The sequence below is a fragment of the Triturus cristatus genome, chromosome 11 (assembly GCF_964204655.1).
Source record: "Triturus cristatus chromosome 11, aTriCri1.1, whole genome shotgun sequence".
NCBI lineage: Eukaryota > Metazoa > Chordata > Amphibia > Caudata > Salamandridae > Triturus > Triturus cristatus.
This window is the reverse complement of record NC_140594.1, coordinates 136,355,610-136,377,246: the sequence shown is the minus strand read 5'-3', so window position 1 is coordinate 136,377,246 and position 21,637 is coordinate 136,355,610. Positions and strand designations below refer to the sequence as shown.

The following is a 21,637-nucleotide window of genomic DNA, read 5'->3' as shown; positions in this document are numbered from 1 at the left end:
GGGATGACCTCAACCCTAGATATCGGTTCGCAGAGCGGGGAGGATGGGTGGGTCGGTGAGGAATCTAACTAACTAATGTTTCTTACAGATACATCGTTACCGAAGGTAAGTAACTTGTTCATCTGAAAGAAATACGTTAGTTAGATTCCTCACCTTAGAATAGATACCCCAGCAATACCAACCCCGGTGGTGGGTCTGCGAACCAAGATCACACCAGAAAGTCGTGGAGAACAGAACGGCCAAAGTAGCCATCTCTCCGGACTTGGCTGTCCAGGCAATAGTGCTTGGCAAACGTGTGCAGTGAAGCCCACGTCGCCGCCTGACAGATGTCCTGCAAGGGAACTCCCCGGCCCAGGGCAGTAGTCACCGCTGTGGCCCGGGTGGAATGGGCCCTCAACCCAACAGGAGGGTCCTTTTTTGCCAAGGAGTAACAAAGTTTAATACACAACACGACCCACCGTGAGATGGTCCGTTTGTGTACCGCTTTCCCCTTCTTAGCTCCTACGTATCCAACAAAAAGTTGGTCGTCCACCCGGAACTGTTTGGTGCGGTCCAAATAAAAGGACAGCGCCCGTTTTGGGTCCAGACGGTGGAGCCTCTCCCTCTTTTGAAGGATGCGGAGGCGGAAAGAAGGTGGGCAACGTCAGAGATTGCCCGATGTGAAAGGGGGTCACCACTTTTGGTAGAAAAGAAGGACGAGTCCGGAGGACAACCTTGTCCGGATGAACAGAAAGAAAGGGAGGATTAGATGACAGAGCCTGGAGCTCACTCACCCGTCTAGCCGAGGTGATAGCTACCAGGAAAGCAGTTTTCAGGGTCAGAAGACGAATGGGGCAATTGTGAAGAGGCTCAAAAGGAGCGCACATCAGAAAGGTCAGAACAAGATTCAAGTCCCACTGAGGCATTACGAAGGGGACAGGAGGGAACGTGTGAGTAATGCCTTTTAGAAAGCGTGTAACCACAGGGGACTTGAAAAGAGAAGGCTGATCAGGAAGCCGTAAGAAGGCAGAGATTGCAGCAAGATAACCTTTCAAGGTGCCCAAAGCAGAGCCCTGCTGGGCTAAAGAAAGAAGAAAGAGGAGAACCTCAGAAAGAGGGGCAGAGAGGGGATCCACAGCCTTTGCTGTGCACCATGCCACAAATTTGTTCCACAGGCAGGCGTATACCGTCTTTGTGGAGGGACGCCTGGCTGCCAGAATGACATCACAGACTTCAGGAGGCAAGTCAAATGGCATCAACTGCCGCCGCTCAATCTCCACGCATGGAGGTGGAGGCTGGACAGGTTTGGGTAGAGGACCGCCCCCTGCTGCTGCGACAGAAGGTCCTCCTGAAGAGGCAGATGTATCGGGGGATCGATTGACATACTGAGTAGCTTGGGATACCAGAACCTTCATGCCCAATCCGGAGCCACTAAGATAACTTGGGCCCGGTCGCGCCTGATCTTCTTCAGCACTCTGGGCAGAAGTGGTATAGGCGGAAAGGCGTACAACAGACCGCAACTCCACTCGCGACGAAAAGCGTCTCCGAGCGAGTGCTGCCTTGGAAATTCCAACGCGCAGAACTGCTGACATTGCGCGTTCTCTTCGGTGGCGAATAGATCTAACCAAGGCTCTCCCCACTGCCGAAAGAGACCTTGCGCCACGTCCGAGTTCAGACGCCATTCGTGATCCATCATGCACCGGCGGCTGAGTTCGTCTGCTCTGGCATTGAGAGAGCCCGCTAGATGTTGAACCACCAGGCTGATGCCCTGGTGTTCCAGCCATGTCCAGAGGCGCAGAGCCTCCTGACAAAGGGTCCACGACCTCACCCCGCCCTGTTTGTTGCAATACCACATGGCGGTGGTGTTGTCCGTGAACACCTGCACAACACTTCCCCTGACAGAGGGAAGGAAGGCTTTCAGTGCAAGCCAGATCGCTCTCAGCTCCAAAAGGTTGATATGGAGTTGAGCCTCCGCCGGAGACCAGAGGCCTCTGATCTCCGCCTCTCCCATATGGCCCCACCCCATCCCAGGAGGGACGCGTCCGTCACTACTACATGCTCCGGTTGGGGTAGGGAAGAGGCATCTGCCGCTGACCCAATCGCGGTCCGTGAGCCACCACTGCAACTTTTCCACAGTGCCCTCCAAGATCAAGACATGGTTGGACAGGTTGCCTCGATGCTGGGCCCACTGAAACTTCAGGTCCCATGGCAGAGCCCGCATTCGCCACCTGGCGTAATGCACCAACAGGATGCAAGAGGCCATCAGCCCCAGAAGCCGCAGCACCAACCTGACCGAAACCCAGGATAGAGGCCGAAAGATGGGAATCAGAGCCTGAATATCCCGGACCCGCTGTTCCGGAGGATAAGCCCGGAACTGTGCCGAATCGAGAACCGCTCTGATGAAGAGGAGCTTCTGGGAGGGTCTCAGGTGTGACTTTGGCACGTTGATGGAGAACCCCAGCAAATGCAGGAGGTCGGCCATAGTCTGGAGGTGGGAGACGACTTGCTGGGGCGAGCCCGCCTTCAACAGCCAGTCGTCGAGATAGGGGAAGACTGGAACCCCCGATCTGCGCAGATGAGCTGCGACCACCGCCATCACTTTCGTGAACACCCGAGGGGCACTGGTGAGGCCGAAGGGGAGCACGGTGAACTGAAAGTGCTCCTGACCCACCGTGAACCGCAGGTAACGCCGGTGGGCCGGCAGGACGGGGATGTGAAAAAAGGCGTCCTGCAAGTCCAACGCTACCATCCAGTCTCCAGGGTCAAGGGCAGCCAGAACCTGAGCTAAAGTTAGCATCTTGAACCGTTCCTTCTGGAGGAAGGTATTGACGCTCCTGAGGTCCAAGATAGGGCGTAGGCCCCCTTTGCCCTTCTTGTGAACCAGAAAGTGGTGGGAATAGCAACCACGGCCTACTTCTGGACCAGGAACGCGCTCGACGGCCTCTTTGGCCAAGAGGGCCGTAACTTCCTCCCGCAGAAAATTCAAGTGATCCTCCGATATACGGTGGCACTGCGGTGGCATGGCTGGAGGGGTCGTCTCGAAGGGGAGGGAGTAGCCCCTTCGGACGATTTGCAGCACCCACCTGTCCGAAGTGATGGAGCGCCAGTGGAGCAGGTGATGGCGAACTCTGCCGCCCACTGGCACGGAATGGGCCTGAAAGCTCGGACTAGGAGGGCTTTGAGGCGGATGCTGCCGGGGTGGATGTGGACTGACCGCTTTGTCCTCTAGTACCGCCATGGCAGAACCCACGTCCGCGACCGCGTGCAGGTTGGTTCTGCGGCCGGTGGCTAGGCGGACGTGAGGAGGTGCCCCTTCCTTGGCCACGAAAGGCGGAAGTTTGCGGCCGTGGGTCCAAGAGACCCAAGGACGTGGCCGTAGCCCGGGAGTCCTTAAAACGAGCCAGCGCACTATCTGCCTTCTCACCAAAAAGGCGAGCGCCATCAAAGGGCATATCCATGAGGGTACTCTGGACATCCCCCGAAAAAGACGTGGACCTCAGCCAGGCGTGGCGCCGGAGCGCCACCGTGGTGGAAATCGCCCTACCCAGCGAGTCCGTGGTGTCAAGTCCACACTGTATGGCATGCCGCGCTGCATCTCGCCTGTCAGCAAGTGCCTGGGAGAGATGTGTCCGGGCCTCCTCCGGACACAGGGGCAGCATGTCCTCCACCGCATCCCACAGAGAGTAGGAGAAACGGTCCAAGAGTCAAGCGGTGTTCAAAGACCGCAGGCCTAAACTCAGGGAAGAGAACAGTTTCTTACCGAACTGTTCCAGCCTCTTGGATTCCCGACCCGGAGGAGCAGACGGGAAGGAGGATTGGGAAGTGGAGGCCTGGATAACCAGGCTCTCTGGGGTGGGGTGTTGGGACAGGAAACTGGGGTCGCCCGGATCAGGGCGGTGGCGCCGGTCCACGTTCCGATCCACAGGAGGAACTGTTGAGGGCTTGGACCAAGTGCCCTGCAGAACGTCGATGAGGGCCTCATTGAACTGCAGCAGAGGCTCTGTGGAGCTTGCTGACGGTTGAAGCACCTCTGTGAGGATATTAGTCCTCACGGCTACAGCAGGCAACTCGAGCCCCAGGGCTTCGGCCGCCTTGCGCAGCACCACTGAAAAAGCTGCACCTTCCTCCGAAGCCACAGTCGGAGAGATGAAACCAGCGTCCGGTGAAGTGTCCAGACCACTAGCATCCCCCAGTACGTCTGCCCAGTCCTGTGAAAGTTGGCCCTGGAGGGCCATAGGGTCCTCAGACCCCTCCCAGTCGCCCCCGTCATCTGATTCCTGATAAACAGGAGGAATGATCGGAGCCGGATGGTAGATGAAACGCTCATCCATCGGCGTCTAGTGCGGCGCCGCGCCGGCGTCGGGTCCGGACAGGGGCTAAACCGGGGAACGGCGTCGTCCGGAGACGGCGCCGGAGGTGGAACCGGTGTCGGCGCCAGCGGAGGACGCGTCGTGAGGTCGACCGGCGCCGACAGAGATCCAGGCCTGGATCCCTCGGGGACCGAAGTCGTCGACGGCGCCGGGGCCGGAGCCGCTGGCACGCAAGGTCGCCCAGTCGAGCCCGCGGGGCCCGAAGGCGCGCCGGCAGGCGTCGACGGCGGAGCCAGGCCCCTCATGGCCGAGAGGAAGGCACTGACCTCCGCCGGAGTCGCGTCAGTCCCAGGGACCGGCGGGTATGGAGACGGACGCGGCTCCAACGGAGCCGCGGGGGTGGGACCACACTGACCCTCGGCCGAGTCGTGCGACCGGCGAGGGGAGTCCGAAGAGCGGTGTCGCCTCTTGGACTTCTTTGATCGCTTCGACTTACCCGAAGACTTCGAGCCCGACGAGAGATGATGGTGACTGCGGCTCCGCGACCGTTCCTTGGACCTCCTCCTGGAACGGGACCATGAGCGGCACGGAGCAGAGTGCCGAAGCTCGAGAAGCTTACGGGACCGCTCCCGCCTAGCCTTCGAGGTCAAGGCCTGACAATCGGGGCACGACTCCGCATCGTGGTCGGCCCCCAGGCAGTAAAGGCACCGGCGATGGTGGTCCGTCACCGACATCAGTCGATGACAGGAGTCACAGGCTTTAAACCCAGGCATCCTACCGGCACCAGAGTCGAGTCGACAGAAGACCAAAAAGAATCAAAAAGTTTAGTCAAAAATGGACTAAGGGGTAAGCTCTTCCCGGATCGACACTGTCTGGCGCGGAAAAAAGAAGAACTGACGTCAGCGCGCGAGTCCGGCGTCTAAGTACTCCGACGACGTCATTCCGGCGCACGACGCCAACGACGGACGCGGAGCCGCAGACGACGCCTAGCGACGCGCAAGGGGCATTGCTACAAAAATCTTTCCGGATCTAGCCGGACGCCTGGGGATATTCTAAGGTGAGGAATCTAACTAACGTGTTTCTTTCAGATGTCAGGCTTCCTTACTGTTACCTGTGCAGCCAGACTCCTGGCCTCGGTCGCAGAGGCAGTAAACTCTGAAGCCAACAGACTTATCAATTTGTCCCTTCAGGAGACCCTTGTTCCTTTAGTATGGAAGCAGGCCAAGATTTTGCCCCTCTTGAAGAAACCAACGTTAGATCCGCTGAACCCTATTATGGCGAAAGCCTGCGAAAAGGTGGTCAATAAACAACTCACAGACTTCGTCGAGGGTGCTGGCCTACTTCATCCAGCTCAATATGGATTCAGAGCCTCCTACAGCACTGAGTCTGCTTTGTTGGAGGTCTCAGAGGCTATTTGGGAATGTTTGGATGCAGGAGGGAGGGCAGCCCTTATTTTGTTGGATCGCTCGGCAGCATTCAATACTGTCCCCCATTCTTTGTTGCTCACCCGCCTTGTGGACATGGGGATCTCGGGTGCTGCCTTGAGTTGGCCCAAATCTTTTTTGGAAGGGCGCACTCAGCAAGTTTGGATCCCTCCGTTCTCCTCCTCACCTCGCAGGAGTCCTCCTTGAGCCCCCTTCTTTATAACCGATGTGTCACCCCTCTGATCTATTTGGCTGAAGAGCTGGGAGCCAAAATTATAGCTTACGGTGTCGATACTCAGCTGCTGTTTACCTGGTAAACAAATCAGACTGCTCCGTGTTACTGGCCAAAAATTGCCTCACAGCAGTCTTTCAATGGCTTTCCTCAGCACAGCTCAAATGTAATGAGGGTAAGTTTGAAATTCTTCTCTATGGGTCATTCCCTCCCCAGTTCAGTGAAACTCTATGGCCAGCGGATTTTACCTTGCCAACCGCAACGGGGCAACGGGGCAACCCGCAAAAAATCTGGGAGTCTGGTTTGAGGAGAATCTTTCATTTTACACCCAGATTAAGAAGCTAGCAGGGAATTGCTTTGGTTTACTTAAAACTCTAAGGAAATTTCTCTTGCTTCTCCCCAGAGCAGCTAAGGAAACAGTAACCAGGGCACGGATACTTTCGCGGCTCGACTACGCCAATGCTTTGTACGCTGGCCTGCCAGGCCATCTTCTCAATAAACTACAAGTTGTCCAAAATGCAGCTGCAAGACTTGTCTTTAACATCCCGATGAGAAGCAGTGCCAGACAGCATTTACGATCACTCCACTGGCTGCCTGTGGCCAATCGAGTCAAGTTTAAAGCTCTGGGCCTGGTCCATTGTGCATTGCATGACTGTGGCCTCTCCTATTTACGGAAGAGGTTCCAGTTCTAAGCCCCCGCCAGATATCTTCGTTCTTCTCAGTTCCTGGCCTATACTCCCCATTTCCGGCTCACTAGAGTGGGGGGCAGCTCACTTGCTGTCAGAGCTACCACAGCCTGGAACGCACTCTTTCTGGCTCTCCGCAACATTCAAGACTTCTGTCTATGTAAAAAAAAAATGGAAGACTTCTCTTTTTACTTGAACAAATCTTCAGGAGTCTGTGCTTACTCTCCCTTTCTCCAGGCTCATGCCGGGACACTCCTCGGAGTATCTGTGCTCGATACAAGTGCAAATAACATATCATAACGATGTGTTATAGCCGTCATATTGGTAATTTATTTAATATAGTTTTGTTTCCAGTTTTCCGTTGATTCAAATTCGTAAACATGAGCGAAGCAGGTGGTAGCAGAGGATCTTTACCTCCTGACAGTGTTGCTAACTACAAAATCTGAGGACTCCAACAAAAAAATATGTCATATGCCAAACTAATCCGAAAGAAAAGCTAACATCAGCTGCAGCTGGACAGAAGAGAGTTTGAGTTGTTGCAGAAATACGGTAAGACGAAGTTCACAAAAGATTGAAACTGATGGGTGAAAAGCGTGAAATATTTTATCATTGTAACAACAAGTGCTATAAATTGTATACAATGAAAAAAAAAACATGGAAAGAAATCGCCCAAAAAAAGCAGAAACAAGAAGAATCAGAGTCCTCTGAGAAAGCGACGATAACCAAACCCAATGCCCATGCACTTAGAAGATTGATGGCTACCCCTCGTCCACCTCCAACAACTGACAGAGGATTTTCAATGTGTTATCAGTGGTTTAGCCAGAACGAAGGCCAAAGGAATTGACGAAAGTAAGTACAGAAAAATTCTGCCCGGATTAGCAATGCCTATCCAAGCTAAATTACTTCTCTAATAGTACAAAAACACAAATTAAAATCTGGACAACAATCTGCTTACAGAGGTATATCACGACTAAGTGTAAGTTGGAGAGCAAAGGAGTGAGCTTTATATGCATGAATCCATGTGTGGGTGTGCAATGCAGTAAGAGAAGGATGTGTTGAAAGGCCATAGTTTGACTGAAAAGGCAATGGCACAAGACTTACATGTTTCTCTGAGTAAAGAGGCTGCTGTTTGCTGCAAGCTTATTAGCTTCAGATAGCTCTGCAAGCCGTTGTTCCAATGACTTGATCTTCGATTCCAAGGCATTTATCATCTGGAAAAAAAATTGTTATAGCCAGAAAGGTATCTTCATATTCAATGTAAAATCATGCCACGGAAACAAAATATACAAAAGGTGGAATTATTCACCCACCCTTCATGAATTGATCATATGTGATGTGCAGCAAGCAAGAGGAATGCCCGCATCACTGGGCTCCTAAGCTGAAGAAATTCGTACTTAAGACTCGGGCTCCCAATGTTACCATTTGTAATGCAGCATCATTCACTCTAAGAAGCAAGCTCACTGTACCCAGTTCTCACACCAGAGCCCACTGCATATCTGAAGTGAGTTTCAAAAAGACCAGTAATCCCTACATCAAGAGGACAGTGCAGTTGTACCTGGAACCTAAAGAAGACCAAAATGCAGGGGTTATCACTGTGCAAAGAAGTGCAAATGTTTGCTTAGACTTTCAAACAGAACATTAGTTAACTCTTGCATCTAAAAGTAAAATAACTTTGCAATCGCCTACAGCAGATCGAGCTTTTACAACAACTTACTATCGCAGTACCAAGCATATTCTCTAGTAAAATTTACTCAGCATGAATGGTGCTCACATAAGAAGCCATTCAAACTTCTTTAACATCAAAGCAACCTTTAATGAGAAAACGGATAGAGCAGATGCTGCACACAACTTCAAGGTTCAACAGAACCCTGCGATTACCTTGACTCAAGTGGCTCAAGTGATACCAAAGATTCATCCCATCATAAAGTTAATCAGACATTCGAAAAAGTCTAACTCCTGCAGTTTACAGCACACCTAGCTATCCATTCCTCAAACAAACCAACTGACTATCAAGTTTGGATGAAACAGGCTGGTCTCATGGCCTTAAGATTACAAAGTGATACAAAAACTCACCAGGGTGCACATGGCATCCAGGTATGCAGCTAGAGCGGAGCAAGAGATAAAGACAACTCACATTAGTAAATAAGACACATCTATCCCACAGCCTGAATAAACCAAGAGCTGTAGATGACGTACATCAGTATACAAATCACCTACCTACCGAAAACACAGCAAATGTTACAATTTATATTAAAACACAGGTCACCTATAGATCCATATCCTGAAGAATGCCAAGAGACAAAAAACACTTGTACACTACACATCCGTCTATATCGCGCTGAGTAGTTTCGGATGTTCACATTAGCATACAAGACTAGTTGCTGCCTGAAGAAAAAAAAAAAAAAGAAGCGCAACAAAAAATGCACAACTACATAACGCAGTAACCTTGAGAAGTGCAAGTTCTACAGTCAAATTTCATGGGTAGACAGGGCACCTATCTAGCCACAGCTTTAAGTAAATCAAGTGATACACAGAATGTGCCTTTGGCTAGGCTTGCATACCACAAACATACATAGATAAGCATACGAAAGATGTATCAATCCACAGTCACGAGTAGAGCAAGTGCTACAGACGACTCTCACGTAACTTTACCAAAACATTCTATCCACTGCCTCAAGGATAAAAGGTTTTTACAAAAAACTCACACCTGCACAGAACGCATGTACCTATATAAAGCTTTCAGTACAGCCAGAGTCACTTATGCTGCAAAACTATATGCAGCACACCTGTTTATCCAAAGCTTTGAGGTAACCACATGCTCCAAGCGATTCATCACTATGCCCATGCGCCTATCTACAGCCTTCAAGCACTTAAGAGAACGCTCATCAATATACGGTACACCTGCGTATCCAAAGCTTTGAGCAGGAGTGCTAAAGAGGCCTGCCTCATCAGTACACAGTACACCTATTTATCCAAAACCAAGTGCTACAGGACTCCAATCAATATACAATTGCCCAAAGTCTGGAGCAAACCAAGTCCCCCAGAGTCTCTCATAAGTTTACAGTTCACTAATTATCTACAGCCTCAAGAATATGAAGGGCTACACAAAGTTTTGCTAAGTACACAGTGCATCATCTCTACCTTGCGCCAAGTAGATCAATTACTACATAAAACTAGCATTTGTACATGGAACAGCAGGTTTTCCAAGGTATTGTGCATCAATGTCTTTTTCTTGACCTAGTCCAGCTCCTCAGATGTGGAGCACCACAATATAAGAGGTACCAGTATGCGATTTCGTTTGGAACCTTTTGAGATGGAAATTGAGACCATTTCAAGGAATGGTCAGACAGGAGGGCAGTGAGAAATATGTGGTTAGAGTATCCACAAGAAAGTGCATTACCGAAGGTAACCCTTCCGTCGGTCCTGGTTGTCAAGACAATAGTGCTTTGTGAATGTGTACACTAATGCTCATGTCACAGCCTGATAGATATCAAGAACAGGCACTCTAAAAGCCAAATTAGTGGTAGCAGCCACGGCCCTGGTGGAATGGATCCTCAGCACTTCTGGAGGCTACTTCTTGGCCAGTGCATAGTACACCCTAATGCAGAGGACTATCCACCTTGATAGAGTCCTTTTCTGCACAGCCTTGAATTTCTGTGACCTAAAAAGCCACACAAACAGATGATCGTCCACTGATGGGCTTTAGTAAAATCAATGTAAAAGCTCAAGGTCCTCTTGAGGTCCAGTCAATGGAGCTCTCCTCCTCTTTCAAGGGGTGAGGCGGAGAAGAGAACACTGTGAGAATGATGGATTGTCCAACATGAAAAGCAGTCGTGATTTTAGTAAAAGTGCCACCCTGGTCTTCGACCCCACTTTATATTGGAAAAAGAGGAGTAAAGTTTCTGCACTGAGAGAACTTGGAATTCACTTAGGGTTGAGCTGAAGCTATTGCGACCAGCCATACAAGTCTTTGGAGTCAGAAGACATAGTAAATATCTGTGCATTGGTTCGGAAGGGGTACGCATAAGGAGAGTGAAAAAACAACTGGGGCATCACAAAGAGACTGGGAGGAAACATATGGGTCAAACCTTTTATAAACCTCATCACAACGGGTGATTTGAGTAAAGACGGCTGATCCGGAAACATAAGAAAGCCCATGACTTGACGGTGCCCACTGCAAATCCTTGCTGGGCCAAAGATAAAACAAAGACATTGGATAGTTTGGCCTGTAATGGGTCCATGTTGCGGGTGCAACACTAGGCCATAAACATGTTCCAGTGTTCGGCGTAGACAGACTTTGTAGAGGGAGGCCTGGCAGCAAGGATAAAATTCCCATCTTTGGGAGGAAGACTGAACATAGTCAACTGCTGCCTCAATCTCCATGCATGGAGGTACAGATTGCGTGGGCTTGGATGAAGGACCCTGCTCTGCTGCTGCAACAGGAGAGCGGAGGACAGATGCTCATGCCCAGAATTTCTGGGTACCACGCTCTCCTTGCCCAGTCTGGAACCACCGGAATGACTATGGCAAAGCCATTCCTGATCTTCAAAACTCATGGCAGCCGGGGCGAAAGGAGTACAGGAGTCCCACACCTCATACTATCCTGAATGTGTCTCCTAGAAAGTAAGTTCTTGGCAACATGCAGATGTTTTGAAACGCCACGTTCGCGAAAAGATGTAGACTGTGCTCTCACAACTGTCTGAATATTCTCTGCACCACCTCGCAATGCAACCGCAATCTGTGACCCACTAGGTGTTGACTGCGGAGCTTGTCAGCCCTGCATTTAAAGTTCCCGCCAGGTGGGTCATGATCATGGAAATGCCCGTAACGCTCCAGTTTACTCTACAGGTGCTGCCTCTCTTGGCACAGAACCTGCTTGTTGCAGTACCACATGGCAGTGGAGCGGTCAGCGAGAACCTGTACCATTCCTCACTTGGACAGCAGGAAGGCCATAAATACCAGGCAAATGGCCCTCAGCTCCAACAAATTCATGTAAAGTCCGGCTTCATGGAGACCAGAGTCCTTTGCTGTCCACTGCTCCCAGATGGCCTCAACAGCCAAGTAGAGAGACAGTTGTCACCACCTCCAACTCTGGCTGGGGAAGGGATAGTGTTCTGCCCCTGGCCAGGTTGTGGTCTAGCAGCCACCACTATCTTGTGCAGTTTTCTTTGACACATGGATGACAGAGATGTTTCCATGATGCTGGGCCCACATACTCTAGATCACCCTGCTGAGCCTGCCTATGCCACCTGGTGAAGTGGACAAGCAGGCCAACTAGCCTCAGAGCTACTGTAATCGCAATCGGGACTGAGGCTGAAACATTGAACCCGTAGCCCAAATGTCCTGCACTTTGTGACAGAGAAAATGCACTGAATTGCACCACACAGCGGATGGCTACTTAAAGTGAATTCAGCTCGTTGATCATGAACCCCAAGGATGCAAGAACGTTCATAGTCATCTGCAAGTGGTCTGCGACTGAGTGTGGTGAGCCCCCTTTCGATAACTAGTCATTGAGGTAAGAGAAAATTGGTTTCAAAGATGGATAGTGACCGCAGCCATCATTCTTGTGAATAATGGAGGGCTGCTGGTAATGTAGAAGGGGAGTACAGCAAACAAAAAATGCTCCTGGCCGATGCTGAACCACAGGTAACATCTGTGGACCACAGAACGGGTACATTAAAGCATGCCACCTACAGGTCCATGGCAACTATCCAGTCACCCGGATGCAGAGCAGACAGAACTTAAACAAGTGTGAACATTTTGAATTTGTCCTTGTGCAGGAAGGAATTCAGAGGATTAAGGTAAAAAATAGGGTGCAGGTCTCTGTCCTAAAGATCCATCCCTGCTTTCAAGTTTAGCACCCTCTCAATGGCCCCTTTAGCTAATAGAGCCTGCATCTATTGCCACAATATGATATGGATAGACGCTCCTCTGAAAGCCGCTCTGAAGTGGGAGGAAGTTGAGGTGGGATAGAAAGGAATGGCAGTGCATAGTCCTCCTGGACAATCTGGAGGACCTAGCTGTTGGATGCTATAGTCTGCCACCATAGAAGCAAATGTCTGATCCTGCCTCCCACAGGGTAGCTGTGAGCCACGAAGGGCAAACTAAAGTAGTTTGGAGGCTGATGCTGAAGCGGTGAAGAACTAGGCAAAAGGTGTCCGTGTTGACCTACACAATGTCTGCTTGATACCTGTTCCCAGCTCCAAAAGAAGTGAAGTGACTGCTTTGGTGATGGCAGGGCCTGGCGGTGTGTATGCACCAGTCCCCTGGAGTAGCCTCGGAAGTGTCGTTCTGCCAGGGAAACAGACTTTGCTTTGAAAGACTCTGCTTTCTTCAAAGCATTCGAGGGCAAAATCCGCCTCTTTGACAATGAGGCGAGACCCATTAAAAGCCATATCCATTACAGACTTCTGTATGTGTGTGAGTAGATATACACACACACACACACACACACATATATATGTGTGTGTTTTTCTGCTTAATAAAGATATATATCAACTCCAGTCTTGTCAGTGCCTGCTTATGAAGTTGGCCATAGATATAGATATATATATCCTCAGTTGGTGCTGTGCAAGGGGATGAAGAATTCCTTGATCTTCGTTGTGCTGCTGATGATAGAGGTTAACATTTGGATTGAAACCTTAACCAGTCTTTCTGATGGATGTATCCACTCATCCTTTCATTTAGCCTATGCCAAATTTGGGGATCATAATCTCTCTGCATACTCCACTTCATCATCAATGTATTGAACGTTCTAAGGAGTTCTATGCTGCATACGCGGACGTACTGACCCCCAGGCTGGTTGCGATGTACGCGGAGGCCAGGGAGAGGGGCCACTTGCCAGGCACGACTAGGGAGGCGGTGATAATTCCGCTTCTGAAGCCAGACAAGTCTCCCCTGGAATGCGAATCATATCAGCCATTGTCGATGCTCAATCTTGATTTTAAAATTCTAAGTAAAATACTGGCAACGAGCCTACTCCCCTATATGGTGCCTCTGGTACATCAGGACCAAGCAGGTTTCATACCTCATCGGAACACAACCCTAAATATTCGTCGACTATTGTCCATTATTGAACTAGGAACGACGGCGAATCAGAGAGGGGCAGTGTTCACCATCGACATGGAGAAGGCATTTGATAGCCTCAAATGGGGGTTCTTATATGCAGTACTGAACAAAATGGGCCTAGGAATGGGCTTTATAAGCTGTGTACGGTTACTATATGCTGACCCGGTGGCGAGGGTCCGCAGTGGTCGTACAATATCGGCACAATATCGGGTGGAGAGGGGGACACGCCAGGAGTGTCCACTGTCCCCACTGCTATTTGCCTTGGCAGTGGAGCCATTGGCCTGTATAGCGAGGTCTGGAAGGGCGTATCGGGGGATCCAGGTGGGAGAGATACGACACCAAGTGGCGTTATACGCAGATGACCACCTACTATTCCTAAATGATGCAGAGGGCGACCTGCCGGGGACTAAGGCTATGATGGAGCACTTTGGCTCCTTATCGGGGTTGCAAGTGAACTGACTGAAGTCCAAACTCTTCCCTCTGGTGAGGGACGCGAGGCCCCCTCTGAGTCTGGGTAACCTGAGATGGGAGCCCCGCTGCTTCCGGTACCTGGGGGTCCACATATTCCACACGGTGGAGGACGTGATGGAGGGCAATATAGGGAGGGCGCTCCGCTCGCTTAAGGACACTATGACCTTCTGGGGGAAACTCCCTCTTACGGTGATGGGTCGCATCTCATTACTTAAAATGGTGGCACTTCCCCGGCTGCTCTACTTTTTTGTAACACTACCAATTTTGATATCGGCGGCATGGTTCCGAGAGCTGGACTTCTGCATGTCGGCTTTTATATGGGGGTCGGGACGCAGACTGGTAGCCCTCAATACATTAAAGCGGCCCAGACTGGGGGGCGGCATGGCAATACCCGACATGGAGGATTATTATTTAGCAGGACAACTGCAGAGGTTCACACAATGGGTTGCGGGAAGCAGGGAACCAGACAGGGGGGTGCCCCCGTTCGCCCCGGAGGGGTTCGCTGTGTTCCGAACCCTGCTAAGGACGATTAGGCCCCAACAAATCAGCAGTAATGAACACAAGGCGATACATCGTTGCTGGGGCAGATGCCTGCAGAAAACCTAAACAAAGCGCCCATACTCCCCAGAGATGGCGCTGCAGCTACTGGAAGCCCTTCCCCACAGAGGACAGTGGAGAGGCCTGAACGAATGGGTTGAAGCAGGGGTGACAAAAGTCAGGGATCTTTTCCAGGACGGGGAGCTCCTCTCCTTTGAGGACTTCAGGGCGGACTGGGACATACCGCCAGGGCACTTTCTCCTACATGGGACGGTCACTGGAGCGATACGGCGACACTGGGGTGCGGGGACGGTTGAACCCCCGCGACACTACACATGTGAATATATGAGCGTAGCGGGTGGAATCATCAAGGCTGTGGCCTGCCTCTACAGAGCCATAGGACGGGACTCCACTCAACCACTAGACAGATTACGACACAAATGGGAGGACGACGTTGGCAGGCCCACTAGAGGACAAGGACTGGGACAATGTTTTAGAGCGAACTGCCAAAGTATCTCAAAATGCCCGGTTTAGGCTGATAAGCTTTTATATACTCCATCAAGCCTATTTAACTCCAGAACGTATCAACCGATATTCCGATGGCGCAGATGCTAGATGCCTGAGGTGTCAGGAACAGTGGGCGACGTTTATACATATGATGTGGAGCTGTGCCTCCTTAACCCACTATTGGCAGGAAGTGACACAAGAGACCGCGAGAGTGACGGAAAGGGTGGTCCCCTGTACACCGGCCCACGTACTGCTCCATTTATTTCCACACTCTGCCAAAACTACATCCAGGTTCCAGGACATGGCATTTATTCTGGCGAAGCGGGAAATCACTAGTAGCTGGAAGAAGCCTGATGTCCTCAGATGGAGATATGAGATGGAGAAGTGGGCGGGATGCGAGAGCAGGGTCCTGTTTCGGAATGCACGGCGGGGAGTGGGCAAGCCGGAGAGAGCCCAGGCATGGGAAGGGCTGGTGGCGGACTTAACGAGAATGAGGAGGGACTCGGAGGCTTCCACACCAGAGAAACACCAACACGTGGAGCACCCCCAGGGGCCAGATTGAGGCGGGATACCCCAGTAGATAAGCAAGACTGGGAGAGATTCATAGCATCAACACACACGGGTGCGGAAGGGGGTCACAACAGAAGGCTCTGGAGCAGCATCACTATCCATGCCTGGAGTACCAGGCAGCATAATAATCGAATCGATCAATACTCAAGGGGAAGGGGGGTAGTTGTGGTTGATGCCTTATTGTGGGGGGCGAGGGAGGGGGTGCATCCAATGTACTTAGTACATAGCTAAGGGGAATACTGTGATCTTCCAAGTTGTCATGAACAGATGGGGCACGGCGAGGGTACAGACAGTATCAACATGTCAAATGTGTCATATTGCCCACTCCCAGCCAATGTATACTGCTACCTTAAAGGAGTTTAATGTCCGCTACTTAAAAGGCAATAAAGTTTGGTTAAAAAAAAAAAAAATCAATGTATTGAACATTCAACTCTCCTGAATGAGTTGCTATTCCTTCTTCCACTGAACTTTCTCTTTCACTAAAGAAAGCCTCCATATGATCAAAGTTTTGCTCATTGTCTCTGATTATTAAAGAAATGTCCTCGCTCCTCTGGAGAAACTTACTACAATAAACGTGGTGGTTGTTACAAGGGTATTGGCGCTACCAGCATAGATTCCAATATAGGATCAACTTTCTTGTCTTTCATTACCTTCAATAACCCCCTCCATGTACTGGGTGATACAAATGTTTGCCTCTTTTTGGTCGACAACTTGTCACTTGTCGAAGGCAAATCTATTAGACAGCACTTCCTTCGTCGATGGCTATTCCTTTGGCAACGGCATTTCTCATGTCAACGATACTTCGCCCGTCGATGATTTTTTCCACTCGTTGACTGTAACCCTTTCGTCAACGACTCCTTCATAGATGGTCAACCTAACCTGGCTCCCTCACTCCAATACTTTCGCCTTTAAATTTGACAATGCTGTCGATGGTGAGAGTCTTACTCTCGGCAGCGATAAATCTTTCTCGGCTCTTGGTGGCTTATGAACCTTTCTCATCGTCCTCGACTTCTGTCTCAAAGTGCTCTCATTTCCCTTTCCCTTGACAATTTACCATCTGTCACTGAGGCTACCTTTGATTTTTTTTTAATAGTAACTCTTCTCTTGCAGGATCTTCTTTTGCTTTATGCTTTCTGTGTACTTCACCAGTGCTGTAGACCAGATGTCTAACTCTTAACTGCAGTCAGAGGGTCCTTTATCTTGCTTCTTTTATGCCTCACCCTTCTCCACATCCTTTTCCTAAATGGCAAGACCCCAGCACCTCTCACAATCTTTTAAAGTCTTTGCAGGAATAAGTCTGCAAATACTAACATCTGGTGGCTTGTGCTCAGGAAGTAAGCAGTATAAGCATTTTGCATGTGGGTCTTCCACATAAATCACCTTCTTTTCACAAGATTTACAGGCATCATCTAAAGATTTTCAGGACCTGCTTCAACTTTTTTAAGGGAATGTTTTCTAGCCATTCTAGGCTACATATGTGTCATTTTGTACAGCTTTCTAATTATACAGTGTGACTCCCACTTTGATGAAGGGGAATGATTTAAGCATGTGAATCTATGAAAGATTCAATACTGGAGAAAGTAAAAATCTTCACTAAGATGGCAAAAAGGGTTCCTCACAATGAAAGTGCAGTAGAAACTCTGACAGCTGGAGGCATCAGTGAAGAGAACAGCTGGGTTCTGATTGTCTGGTTTGGATTATATAAAATGAAGTGGATAGGTTTGGAAAGGTTGGGGGTTCCCAGTCTGACAATGGGAAAGGATTCAAGCATGTGAACATATGAAAGATCCAATTCTGGAGCAAAATCCACCCTTAAAAGCATATTAATTTTAATATATGGCGTAACATTTGTCATAACTTTTGATAATAACTAGATCTGCCCCAAAGATTTGATCACTGGCTTTCAACATAACCAAATCATGCTGTCTGTATTGAACATAAGCTTAACTACAACACAGAGTGCAGTACAAGAACTCCTTCTCAGTGGAAGCACATAACTTCTGCCCAATAAAATGTGCTCAAGCAAATCAACATATAGGCTGAACCAAAGTCCCTCTCTCAGTATTGCTTCTCAAAGTGCTCTTTCCATTACCACATAAGGAGTGGCAACATGCACGGTGTTCAAAACACCAAGTGCTAGACTCACTTCTACACTATAGAACCACAATATGCCCTTCAAAAGACGACTAGACCAAGTAGGGGAGATTCATCACATTTCAGTGAACTCCCTGTACAGCACCTACAGATTCTCACTCCAATTGATGAAACAATATAACTTCTCCTTTATTCTCAAACAGAGCTGTAAGAGATTAGCATATCACTTCAAAAACCCTCAAGCCATCAAAGTGCAGAAAACAAATGTGACATCACGATATCTAACATCTCTACCAGATACCGACAAATAGGACAATTCCTGAAGTACAAGTTACTGACCTTCGGTAACGATGTATCTGGTAGAGACGATTCTAGCCGCAGATTCCTTAACGCCGTATTATCCCCAGGCGTGAGATAGGACCCGGAAAACTTTCTTTGCCCCAGCATCTCTGTGCCCCGGGGGGCGTTACCATGCGACTCCGCCCCGACATCGTCCACAGGCGTGACGTCAGCGAGGTTACATAAGCCCCACACCGGCGCGCTGACATCAATTTTCTTCAGGGAACTTTTCCGCGCCACAACGCGGAGCCATCACAAACAAAACTGTGGAGAGTGTGGGAACAGTGTGCGAAAAAACAGTGAAACAGAAAAGAGAGAAACAAAAAGGTGAGGAACAGCACCAGTTGGAAAAGGGCCAAGCATGAAGGTACAAAAAGGCCATAGCGGTGAAAACCATAACAGTGAAGGAGCAGAGCAGCGCTCTGAGGAACACCTTCGGAAGCCAAGGCAACATCCTTGCTGGAGGCAGAAGCATGTGGAAAAAGGCCATAGGGGAGAGAGAGAGGGAGAGAGGGAGAGAGGGAGAGAGGGAGAGAGGGAGAGAGGGAGAGAGGGAGAGAGGGAGAGAGGGAGAGAGGGAGAGAGGAGAGAGGGAGAGAGGGAGAGAGGGAGAGAGGGAGAGAGGGAGAGAGGGAGAGAGGGAGAGAGGGAGAGAGAGAGAGAGAGAGAGAGAGAGAGAGAGAGAGAGAGAGAGAGAGAGAGGGAGAGAGAGAGAGGGAGGGGGAGGGGGAGAGAGAGGGAGAGGGAGAGGGAGAGGGAGAGGGAGAGGGAGAGGGAGAGGGAGAGGGAGAGGGAGAGGGAGAGGGAGAGGGAGAGGGAGAGGGAGAGGGAGAGGGAGAGGGAGAGGGAGTGGGAGAGAGAGAGAGAGAGAGAGAGAGAGAGAGAGAGAGACAAAGAGAAAAGAGGGAAAGAGAGGGAGAGGGAGAGAGAGAGAGAGGGAGAAAGAAAGATTGAGACTGCAATAGCGATCCACAACAGTGAAGGGCAACAAGCCCGGAACAAAGGAGGAACAGCAATTCATCCCCAGACGACACCATCAAGGAGGGCCGTATCCCCTGAAAGGAGCGAAAAGGCAGAGGAACAGGCAAAAAAAAAAAAAACCTCAGAGGACTGCAAGGGAAGCAAAAATCACAAGCAAGTAAAACGGAGAAGAGTAAAAGCAGGCCCCTACACTGGAGAAAAAGCAAGGTGGAGGGATGAAGAAGCACACATGAACCAACCGACCATGTATCATAAGGGAGAGGGTGGAACAATCGAGCAGAACAAATTATCCTCTCCGGGCAGAAGCGAAGCGGACACCCACAGGACACCCACAGGAGACAAGCCACCCAGAGGGGGGCGAGTTCAGAAAACCAAACTAAAGGTCCTCGCAGAAAGGGTGGGCCGTGAAGTAATCGGCAGCTAGAATCGTCTCTACCAGATACATCGTTACTGAAGGTAAGTAACTTGTAAATCTGCCTAGCCGCAGATTCCTTAATGTAGAATAGATACCCAAGCCATACCCAAAGGGAAGGAGGGCCTGAGAGAGAACCTCCCCAGTAGGAAGAAACACAGGGCCCCAGCAAGGTGAAGGGAAGACCAGGAGACCCCAAGCCCATTCAAGGTACAACGGCCACAAACCCTTGTGGGGACAGACAGCCGCAGAGGATCACCCAGGAGGAAAGAACGACCCCAACTCCAAGGAGAAGAGGTAGAACCGGAGGCAGAGCCTGCCGTAGGAAAACACACAGCGACAGAGGACAGCTGAACAGGCATCAGCCGCAAAGAAGCAGGCAAGGCAGGAACGGCTCCACAGCCGAGGAACGCAGGCATAAGAAGAAAGGCACAGGTGCGCAAAGCCCCAGCAGAACAAAAGGCAGGGGCACAAGGGAGCACAACAAGGACCACAGCAGTGGACCAGCACAAGCAGGCGTGCACAGCCGGCAGCGGACAGCACCATGGAACAGCGCACCCAGAACAAGCCAGGCGCAGGCTGAGGGCAGAGGCCAGAAAAATGCAGAACAAGCCCCAAAGAAGGATCGTTTAATAGACACACACCGACCCACAAAGTTAAATGGGACCAGCCATAAGAGAAAAAGGGGAAGACATGAAGGACGGACCAAGCCGTCAACCAGAACACAGGAAAACCATGAGAAACCCAGCCACCCTGGAACACCAGACAGAGGACCAGGCCGAAACGCCGGACAGGAAGGCGGAAACACCACAACACGACACCGTAGACATCATGCCAAACCGTCAAGCGATGTAGTGAAGACCGAGAATGACAGAACCCATGAGCAGCGCAAGCTGCACCCAGACAAGATACAAGAGGCCGCACCAGTGGTATACAATGATTCCAAGAAAGGCAGAGAACCCCAAAAAGGGGCACCCAGACCTTCCAAGCGCAGGACAGAGCTATGCAATAGCTACAAGTACCCAACATAGGGTATGATACGTCCCACTAAAACATGGGAACACCTCTTAGGGAAAAACCCGCAGCAGAGGACCAGAACATAAAGGTAGGGTATGACACATCCGAAGAAAACATGGGAACACCTCTTAGGGAAAAATCCTGCAGCAGAGGACAGAACATAAAGGACCTGCAGATAGAACCACAGATGGCTTGTCAATCAGCCAATCAAAAAACACAGAAGGTCCAATCTGAGGACACATATGGGTGGACCACAACCAAAGAACCACAAGATTCGAAGGGGCTGTACCAGCAGCCAACAGCACAAAGGGGTCAAATTAAGGACCCGAAGGCACGCCAACCCACCAGATCAGCAAACGGTCCAACCGAACCACCAGACCCCCGAAAAAAGGGGTAGGACAATGCCACCCATAAAGTAGCAGAGGACCGACAAGCCAAGTTTACGGATGGGGAGGAGGACGGAGCCCCGCAAGGAGCCACTGAATGGCAGCATCCTCATGGGTGTGAAACAAAAGCACCCCATCAAAGGGCAGGTCAACAAGACGCTCCCTCACATTCTCAGTAAAAACGCTATCCCTCAGCCAAGCATGGCGACGGAGAGCTACTGAACTTGCCATTGTGTAGCCAAGAGCATCAGAAACATCCAAGGAGGGACAAAGAATAAACGCGGCCAGCTCCCGGCCATCCATCACATGGCGCCGCAGATCAGCGTAGACACCGTCTTGAGAGGCAGAAGACAGAAGGGACTCTACGGAATCCCATAAGCTGGAACTAGCCCTGGCCAACACACAAAGTGTGTTGAGCGCTCTTAAAGCAGCACTAGAGGAAGCAAACAGGTTCCGCCCCCATGAATCTAACCACCGGGCCGCCCGTGACGGAGGAAACAACACCAAGGGTAAGGAGGGAAAAGCAGTCTGCAGAAGAGGGCCCTGGGTAGAAGGGTGGAAAGAAAGGCAGACTGGGTCGTGCAGAGCAGGACGGTGGAGGAGCGACTGGGGCACCGGATCCCC

The 21,637-nt window shown here is 50.4% G+C and overlaps 1 protein-coding gene across 6 annotated transcripts in view; it reads right to left on the bottom strand.

Annotated features, from left to right (window-relative positions):
* Positions 1-21,637, bottom strand: part of CIT (citron rho-interacting serine/threonine kinase) — a 1,313,172-nt gene that overhangs the window by 661,747 nt on the left and 629,788 nt on the right. For all 6 annotated transcript variants that reach the window (XM_085636268.1, XM_085636269.1, XM_085636271.1 and 3 more), the window contains exon 21: positions 7,733-7,842. In XM_085636268.1, coding sequence (XP_085492394.1) covers positions 7,733-7,842 — 110 coding nt within the window. The remainder of the gene's footprint in view (positions 1-7,732; positions 7,843-21,637) is intronic.